Here is a 9782-nt window from a genome sequence, read left to right on the forward strand (position 1 = left end):
TAAATCAGTGTTAATGTGCATGTATGTGAATGCACAGAGTGTGGTTAATAAGATTGGTGAGGTACACGTGCAGATTGCCATGTGGAAATATGATCTTGTGGCGAGAACAGAGACCTGGCTCAAAGAAGGGCAGGACTGGGTGTTAAATATTCCTGGATACAAGGTCTTCAGCAAAGAAAGGAAAGGGAAAGGGGCGGTGGAGTATTGATTAATGAGAACATTGCAGTGTTGGAGAAAAAGGATGTCCCATCGGGGTCAAGAACAGAATCAATTTGGCTCGAACGAAGGAACAAAAAAGGTGCATTTACATTGCTCAGTGTTGTCAAGAGGCCACCAGCTAGTGGGAAGAACGTGGAGGAGAAAAAAATGCAAGGACATTACAGAGAGGTGCAAAAAATATAGGGTAGTTCTAATGGGCGACTTGATTCAAACATATCGTGGGATAGTAGTAGTGTGAAGGGCAGTGAGGGGCAAGTGTTCTTCGAGTTGTTCAGGAAAGTTTTCCACAACAGTATGTTGCTAGTCCAATGAGAAAGGAGGCATTCCTGGACCTGGTTCTTGAGAATGAGGTGGGCCAAGTGGATCAAGTATCAGTTGGGGAGCAAAAACAAGAAATGCTGGATTCACTCAGCAGGTCTGACAGCATCTGTGGAAAGAGAAGCAGAGTTAACGTTTCGGTTCAGTGACCCTTCTTCGGAACCGAAGCATGTAGGGGAGATTGATCATTGTATCATAAGATTTAGGCTGACCATAGAAAAGGACCAATAACAATCCAGAGTAAGAGTAATTAACTGGGGAAAGACAACTTCAATGGGGTAAGAATGGAGCTGGCTGAATAAATGAGATTCAAAAGTTGCCAGGAAACCTGATAGCTGTACAATGGGTAACCTTCAAAAAAGACAGAGTTCGGGCACAGTCAACATATGTTCCCTCGAAGTGGAAAGTTTGGGCAAATAAATCCAGAGCTCCCTGGATTATAAAAGAGGTAGAGATTACGATAAAGAAGAAAAAGGTTGCTGTTTTCCTTGAAGAGAAGGCTGAGAGGTGATTAGGTCGAGGTATTCCAAATCATGAGGGGTCTGGACAGAGAATCATACCTTAGAGACAATGTCCCAGACACTGACATCACCATCCCTAGGTGTCCCACCAGCAGGACAGACCCAGCAGAGGTGACGGCACAGTGTTATACAGTCAGGAGGGAGTTGCCCGAGACGTCCTCAACATGGGCTCCGGACCCCATGATGTCTCATGGCATCAGGTCAAACAGAGTAGATGGAGAGAAACTGTTCCCACTGGTGAAAGGATGGAGGACGAGAGGGAACAGATTTAAAGTAATTGGGAAGAGAAACAAAAATAACATGAGGAAAAACTTTTCCAGCCAGCGAGTGGTTAATGTGTGGAATGCACTGTCTGAGAGTGTGGTGGAGGCAGGTTTAATTGAAACATTTCAAAGGGAATGAGACAGTTTTATGAAAAGGAACTAATGGAGTTGCGGGCTGACAGGTCCCGGATGCTGATGGATTCATCCTCGGGCTTTCAAAGAGAAGCAAATGAGGGAGGAACTGCGCAGAATCTGTCCTCCTGTCCCGCCCCCTCTTCCTATTGGTCCGGAGCTGCCGTTAATCACCCAGACATTGTGAGGTCAGAGGTTAAGTCCCGGGTGCGCAGGCGCATTGCGGACCAGTGTTTCAAGCCAGAGGGTGAAGGCGCCGGAGAGACGGTTCTGCAGCCGGTAAGTGGCGGCTGGTGGGCGGGGAGGCTTCAGAAACACCCGGTGTAGGCCTCAACACCCCCAATAACAAACTCCCGGTCCTGTGTTTGCACCGAGCGGGCGGCAGCTGCGGGAAACTGAGCTCAGTTATAAAGGGGCCTGGGGGAGGGGAGGGAGGGAGGAACCATTTGGGACACAGCACAGGGCAGGAGGTCCCCCCTCCCCCACTCCCTGGTTCCACAAAGACTCCCCTTGGACTGGGCCACACCTGGGCAGGGCTGGCTCAAGGTGCAGGAAGCTGATAGGCTGAGCTGTGGACTGGGAGGAGTGGGGGGTTTGACTGACAGGCCTGGGGAGGGGGATATCAGGGCAGGTACACACACTGCTCCCCCTTTTCCTCCTGGGATCTTTTACTGGAGTCGTGTTGCTGAGTGTTTCTAAACTCTGTCTCCCTATCCCGGTAATGTCGGTGGATTGTAGGTTGCTGTGAGTGTTGAACTATATTGTTTCTCCTCATTCTTCCTCCCTCTCCCACTCCGAGTTCCAGGCTGCAGGCACCGGCTGTTTGATGTGCCTGAAACATTAAATATGTTTCTCTCTTCACAGAGACCTGCTGAGTATTTCCAGCATTTTCTCCTTTTATTTCAGATTTCCAGCATCTGCAGGACTTTGCTTTTGTTTTATTGCACGAGTTGCTCACAGAATCAAAGGCAGTGAAGGTGCTCGAGCTGGACGGAAGCAGTCGTGTCAGATCCTCAGTGGGTGAGAAATCGCCGAGTGCAGGGGAGGAATGAAGCTGGCGGATGTGCAGGGAGGCTTCAGAAACATCCGGTGTCGGCCTCAACACCCCCAATAAGAAGCTCCCAGTCCCGCGTTCCAAGGAGAACAATCCCAGCTTCTCCAACCTAACCTTGTAGCTAAATTCCCTCATCCCTGGAACCTTTCTGGTAAATCTCCTCTACACCCTCTCAAGGACCTTCCCATCCTTCCTAAAGTGTGGTGATCAGAACTGGATGTAATACTCTAGTTGTGGATGAAGCAGAGTTTTATAAAAGTTCCCCTTAACTTCCCTGCTTTTGCACTCAGTACCTCTATTTATCAAACTCAAGATCCCGTATTCTTCCGAAGAAGGGTCACTGACCTGAAATGTTAACTCTGCTTCTCTTTCCACAGGTGCTGCCAGTCCTGCTGAGTGATTCCAGCATTTCTTGTTTTTGTCCCGTATTCTTTGCTAACTGTTCTCAATATGTCCTGCCACCTTCAATGATCTATACATATGAACCCCCAGGTCCCTCTGTCCCTGCACACTCTTTAGAACTGTGCCATTAAGCATATATTGCCTCTCTCTATCCCTTCTGACAACCTGGAAATTTTCAGGATGTTAGAACTGATAGTATAGATCAGGAATGTCCAGCCTTTACGCATTAGGGGCTACATTCTAAATGTTGTCCTACATCGTGGCCGGAGGTGAGCAACTTTCGGAAAGGTAAAGGTATTAGAAATTTATTTGACTGTTCATCAATATAACAAAAATGTGCATTTTTGTGAATAAACTTTAAATGAGGAAACTAATGTATTAACTTACTTTCCCAACACTATGTTGAACACTGATTTAGTGAGTTACCTGGCATGGTTTTTGCTTGCAGTAGCAGACATTGTCTGCCTGCACACTTGATGTAGCGATGCAGAGAATTCCAGATAGATTCCATTTGTGAGGAGAGATCTTGATCTCACACTCTCCCTGTCTCCTGCTCTCTCTACTTTATTTAGAGATACAGCACTGAAACAGGCCCTTTGGCCCACCGAGTCTGTGGCAAGCAACAACCACCCATTTACACTAACCCTGCAGTAACCCCATATTCCCTGCCACCTACCTACACTTGGGGCAATTTACAATGGCCAACTTACCTATCAACCTGCAAGTCTTTGGCTGTGGGAGGAAACCGGAGCACCCAGCGAAAACCCACGCGGTCACAGGAAGAACTTGCAAACTCCGCACAGGCAGGACCCAGATTCGAAGCCAGGACCCTGGAGCTGTGAGGCTGCGGTGCTAACCACTGCGTCTCTCTCTCGCTCTCTATCTCTCTCTCCCCCGTTCTCTCTCTCTCTTTCCCCCCTGCTCTCTCTCTCTTCCCCATCCCCCCGCTCTTTCTCTCGCTCGCCGCTCTCCCGCTCTCTCTCCCTTTCTCTGTCACTCCCGCTCTCTCTCTCTCTCCCCGCTCTCTCTCTCTCCCCGCTCTCTCTCTCTCCCCGCTCTCTCTCTCTCCCCGCTCTCTCTCTCTCCCCGCTCTCTCTCCCGCTCTCTCTCTCTCCCGCTCTCTCTCTCTCTCTCTCCCGCTTTCTCTCTCTCGCTCTCTCCCGCTCTCTCTCTCTCTCTCTCTCTCTCTCTCTCTCTCCCGCTCTCTCTCTCTCTCTCCCGCTCTCTCTCTCTCCCGCTCGCTCTCTCTCTGTCTCTCCTGCGTTCTCTCTCTCTCTCTCCCGCTCTCTCTCTCTCTCTCCCGCTCTCTCTCTCTCTCCCAATCTCTCTCTCTCTCTCCCTCTCCCTCTCTCTCTCTCTCCCGCTCTCCCTCTCCCGCTCTCTCTCTCCCTCTCCCGCTCTCTCTCTCTCTCTCTCTCCCGCTCTCTCTCCCTCTCCCGCTCTCCGTCTCGCTCTCCCCCTCGCCCTCTCTCTCTCTCTCCCGCTCTCTCTCTCCCGCTCTCTCTCTCTCTCTCTCCCGCTCTCTCTCTCTCCCGCTCTCTCTCTCTCTCCCCCGCTCTCTCTCTCCCCCGCTCTCTTACTCTCTCTCTCCCCCGCTCTCTTACTCTCACTCTCCCCCGCTCTCTTACTCTCACTCTCCCCCGCTCTCTTACTCTCACTCTCCCCCGCTCTCTTACTCTCACTCTCCCCCGCTCTCTTACTCTCACTCTCCCCCGCTCTCTTACTCTCACTCTCCCCCGCTCTCTTACTCTCTCTCCCCCGCTCTCTTACTCTCTCTCCCCCGCTCTCTTACTCTCTCTCCCCCGCTCTCTCTCACTCTCTCTACCCCGCTCTCTCTCTCTCTCCCCCCTCTCTCTCTCTCCCCCGCTCTCTCTCTCACTCTCTCTCCCCCGCTCTCTCTCTCCGCCCTCTCTCCCCCGCTCTCTCTCACTCTCTCTCCCCCGCGCTCTCTCACTCTCTCTCCCCCGCTCTCTCTTTCCCCGCTCTCTCTTTCCCCGCTCTCTCTTTCCCCGCTCACTCTCTCTCTCTCTTTCCCCGCTCACTCTCCCCCTCTCTCTCTCTCTCTTCCCCCCTCACTCTCTCTCTCTCTCTCCCGCTCTCTCTCTCTCTCCTGTTCTCTCTTTCCCCGCCGCCCCCACTCTCTCTCTTCCCCCCCCCCAGCGTTTTCTCTCCCTCACCCTCGCCGCGCTCCCTCTGTTCCGCTCTCTCTCTCTCTCTCGCTCTCTCTCCCGTGCGTTCTCGCTCTCTCTCCCGTGCGCTCTCGCTCTCTCTCTCACTCCCCCGCTCTCTCTCTCACACTCTGTCTCCCCCGCTCTCTCTCTCTCTCTCTCTCTCTTTCCCCGCTCTCTCTCCCTCCCCCGCTCTCTCTCCCTCCCCCGCTCTCTCTCCCTCCCCCCCTCTCTCTCTCTCCCTCCCCCTCTCTCTCTCCTGTTCTCTCTTTCCCCGCCGCCCCCGCTCTCTCTCTCCTGTCCTCTCTTTCCCCGCCGCCCCCGCTCTCTCTCTCATCCCCCGCCCCCCCAGCGTTTTCTCTCTCTCACCCTCGCCGCGCTCCCTCTCTTCCGCTCTCTCCCGCTCTCGCTCTCACTCTCCCTCCCCCGCTTTCTCTCTCTCACTCTCCCTCCCCCGCTCTCTCTCTCTCCCTCCCCCGCTCTCTCTCTCTCCCTCCCCCGCTCTCTCTCTCCCCCTCCCCCGCTCTCTCTCTCCCCCTCCCCCGCTCTCTCTCTCCCCCTCCCCCGCTCTCTCTCTCCCCCTCCCCCGCTCTCTCTCTCCCCCTCCCCCGCTCTCTCTCGCTCCATGTCTGCCGGCCTCTGTCTCCGTGTCGGCCTCTGTCTCTCTGCTCCGCTCCCAGGGCCCGGTCACCCTGGCACCCTGCTCCCAGGACCCGGTCACCCCGGCAGCCTGCTCCCGGGGCCCGGTTACCACTGCACCTTGCTGCTGGGCCTGCACCTCCTCAGACGGTGATGAAGAGCCTGAGGCCCAGGCTGAGTACATACACAGGCAGAGCCAGTGCTTGGCCTGGGTCCTGAGCTCACGGCCGGGAAGGCTGCATTGGATCTGGAGTTTGGGCGGGAAGCGCCAGCAGAGAAGCAGCTCAGCCCGGGCACCACCATCTTACTAAAGGAGCCAAAATATCAGGTACTGAAGCTGGTCTGTCATCTTGGTAAAGGAGGACATGTGCAGTGACGTGTCTCCGCCATGTTGGTAAAGGAGCTGTGACCATTGTCAGTCACTGAATGTTTTGGCAGGTCAGGTGGAAACCATTGGCAGGCTGGATTCTGGCCCATGGGCTGGATGTTCTGGAGTGTCGAACTAGGAGGTGTAGAGTAAAAGTGAGAGCCAGACCTTTCAGGAGTGAAGTTAGGAAACATTTCTACACACAAAAGGTGGTAGAAATTTGAAACTCTCTTCCACAAACAGCAGTTGATGCGAGATCAATGTTAATGTTAAATCTGACATTGATAGATCTTTGTTAACCAAAGGTATTAATGGAAATGGGACAAAGTTGGGTATATAGAGTTAGATCACAGATCAACCATGATCTCATTTCCTGGTGGAACAGGCTCGAGGGGCTAAATGGCCAACTCCTAGAATCATAGAAATTTACAGCACAGAAGGAGGCCATTCAACCCTTTGTGCTTGTGCTGGCCCTTTGAAAGAGCAGTTGTGCTTAGTCCCACACACCCACTTGTTGTTTGTAAGCCTGTAAGTTCCTCATTCTCAAATACCTGTCAACTCCCTTTTAAAATTACTGATAGAATCAGGTTCAACCACCTTTTTCAGGTGGAGCGTTCCAGATCCCGACAACTGTCTGTTGTTACAAAAACTGCTGAACTCAATGTTGAGTCCGGAAGGTTGTAAAGTCCTCGAGCTCCCATTGAGCTTCATTGGAACAGGGCTTGAGGCCGAGGACAGAGAGGTCAGAGTGGGAGTGGGACGGAGAATTATAATGCGAAGTGACTGGAAACCCAGGAACATGCTTTCAGACTGAATGGAGATGTTTCTCAAAGTGATCACCCTATCTGTGTTTGCTCTTCCCAATGTAGAACAGATCTCATGTGAGCAGTGAATATAATATACAAAATTGCCAAAAGTACAAGTAAATCACTGTTTGGTTTCATCCCACAAAACCCTGAGAATAGCCCAAAGGGAGCTACTTTATTTGAAGAGTAAAAGTTACAAAGTAAAGCAAATCAGTTGCTGGAATATTAAACTCCACCCCAGCTATAAAGAATATTAACACAGCAGATATAAACCCCACTGTCAGAATGAATATGGTTCAGTCCTGGATGTGATTAACAGCAGCAATAATTACAGAATGCAACAGCTACAGTCACTTGTGAACTCACTGGTGTCTCAGCATTTTGGATATCGATTAAATTCCTTCCCACAGACGGAGCAGGTGAACGGCCTCTCGTTATAATATTAGAATATAATACTATCTTTAATATCATCTAATAAGATATTCTTTCTTACAGTTCAGTGGGATGTAAACAGTGACCCCAGCACCTTCAGGAGAGATGGTGCGAAAGCCCCTGCATGCAGAGTGAGCATCAAATCAATGTGTGTAAATCCTCTCCTAATCCCCTGTAAAAGGAGGTAATAAAAGTCATCACTGTCAGTACAGGATAGAAATTCAGAACAGACAATTCGAGATCCTATGGAACATTTTATTCCTCTCTTGTTTCCCCAAAGCTGTAAATCGCAGTCCCACACACTCTCCCTCCTCCCTGTGCTGAAATCCAAACCCATGACACCATCTGCACCATTTCTTTCTTCCTCTGCCAGTTTTCTCCCTCCCTGTACTGTGGCTCGGTTCAGTTCTCCAGCCCCTGTGTGCAGAGTGAGAATAAAATTAATGAGTCAATGATTTTCTGTCCTGGTCACTGGGACCCTGAAGCCCCGCCCACTCTCTGTTCTGGTCCCACAAATTACCAGATTCATTCAGCTCAATTTCACAACTTGTCTTTGTGTTTTTGTGGGTTCTCTCTCACTCCCTTTTTCCTGTTGTAACTTCATGTTACAGGATATTAGAAAGGGAGGATTTGCGGAAGGAAACTCAAACATCACCTCAAGATGTGACAGTCACTCGATTCATCAGGATCTGAATATCATCGGCCTTTGATCATGGAAGCAAAAAGTGTGGAGAAACCGTACACGTGTTCTGTGTGTGGACGGGGCTTCAGCCGATCAGCTGGCCTGTCGATACACAAGTGTAGTCAGACTGGGGAGAAGCTGTGGAAATGTGGGGACCGTGAGAAAGAATTAAATTACACGTCTGAGCTGGAAACTCATCAACACAGTGAAACTGAGGAGAGGCCGTTCATCTGCACTGAGTGTGGGAAGGGATTCACTCAGTCATCCTCCCTACTCGCACACCAGCGAGTTCATACTGGGGAGAGGCCATTCACCTGCACTGAGTGTGGGAAGGGATTCACTCAGTTCTCAAACCTGCTGACACACCAGCGAATCCACACTGAGGAGAGGCCGTTCACCTGCACTGAGTGTGGGAAGGGATTCATTCATTCATCTGCCCTACTAAAACACCAGCGATTTCACACTGGGGAGAGGCCGTTCACCTGCTCTGAGTGTGGGAAGAGATTCTCTCTGTCATGGAACCTGCTGGCACATCAACGGATTCACACTGGGGAGAGGCCATTCACCTGCTCTGATTGTGGGGAGGGTTTCACTTATTCATCCACCCTGCTGATGCACCAGCGAGTTCACACTGGGGAGCGGCCGTTCACCTGCTCTGAGTGTGGGAAGGGATTTACTCAGTCATCAAAGCTGCTGACACACCAGCGAGTTCACACTGGAGAGAGGCCGTTCACCTGCACAGAATGTGGGAAGGGATTCACTCAGTTATCAAACCTGCTGACACACCAGCGAATTCACACTGGGGAGAGGCCGTTCACCTGTACTGAGTGTGGGAAGGGATTCATTCATTCATCCGCCCTACTCACACACCAGCGAGTTCATAATGGGGAGAGGCCGTTCACCTGCACTGAGTGTGGGAAGGGTTTCATTCATTCATCCGCCCTACTGACGCACCAGCGAGTTCACACTGGCCAGAGGCCATTCACCTGCTCTGAGTGTGGGAAGAGATTCTCTCTGTCATGGAACCTGCTGGCACATCAACGAATTCACACTGGGGAGAGGCCATTCACCTGCTCTGATTGTGGGGAGGGTTTCACTCATTCATCCACCCTGCTGATACACAAGCGAGTTCACACTGGGGAGAGGCCATTCACCTGCTCTGAGTGTGGGAAGGGATTCACTACTTCATCCAAGCTGGTGAAACACCAGCGAGTTCACACTGGTGAGAGGCCATTCACCTGCTCTGAGTGTGGGAAGGGATTTGCTAATTCATCCGCTCGGCTGAGGCACCAGCGAGTTCACACTGGGGAGCGGCCGTTCACCTGCTCTGTTTGTGGGAAGAGATTTACTCAGTCATCCCACCTGGTGTCACACCAGTTCAGTCACACTGGGGAGAGGTCATTCATCTGCTCCGTGTGTCGGAAGGGATTCACTCAGCCATCCTATCTGCTGAGACACCAGCGAGTTCACAGATAATTACAGGGGTTGGATTCTGCTGTTGCTGCTGTTAATCATATCCAGACTGAACCATGTTCATTCTGACAGTTGGGGTTTATTTCTGATGTCAGTTGCTCCTCTTGGACTGAGCGTCTGCCCCACAGCATCTCTCATTCATGTGTGAATAGACCATCATGTCTTCAAACCTCATTTTCAATTTAAATCCACTCAGTAAATGTACTGAACAAAAGATGAACAATAAACAGATCACAGGCCAATCCTGTAACTCTATATTGACAGGAGAAAGTCTGTTCTTTAGCTCAAGAATGAGGCTGTTTAAGC

At 51.1% G+C, this 9782-nt stretch overlaps 1 protein-coding gene across 3 annotated transcripts; it reads left to right on the forward strand.

The window, feature by feature from the left end:
- The first annotated feature begins 1681 nt into the window (after positions 1-1681).
- On the forward strand, positions 1682-9558 carry LOC137349414 (zinc finger protein 229-like). 3 transcript variants are annotated; one of them, XM_068014926.1, is made up of 3 exons: positions 1682-1732; positions 7385-7452; positions 7933-9558. In XM_068014926.1, the coding sequence occupies exon 3, from the start codon at positions 8034-8036 to the stop codon at positions 9477-9479; it is 1446 nt and encodes a 481-aa protein (XP_067871027.1). In that variant the 5' UTR covers positions 1682-1732; positions 7385-7452; positions 7933-8033; the 3' UTR covers positions 9480-9558. The 3 variants fall into 3 exon arrangements, with proteins under 3 accessions (XP_067871027.1, XP_067871028.1, XP_067871029.1); XM_068014927.1 differs by lacking the exon at positions 7385-7452 and having other exon boundaries at positions 1683-1732; XM_068014928.1 differs by lacking the exons at positions 1682-1732; positions 7385-7452 and adding an exon at positions 2440-2658.
- The last annotated feature ends 224 nt before the right edge of the window (positions 9559-9782 follow it).

Source organism: Heterodontus francisci, chromosome 34, assembly GCF_036365525.1.
Source record: "Heterodontus francisci isolate sHetFra1 chromosome 34, sHetFra1.hap1, whole genome shotgun sequence".
Lineage (NCBI taxonomy): Eukaryota > Metazoa > Chordata > Chondrichthyes > Heterodontiformes > Heterodontidae > Heterodontus > Heterodontus francisci.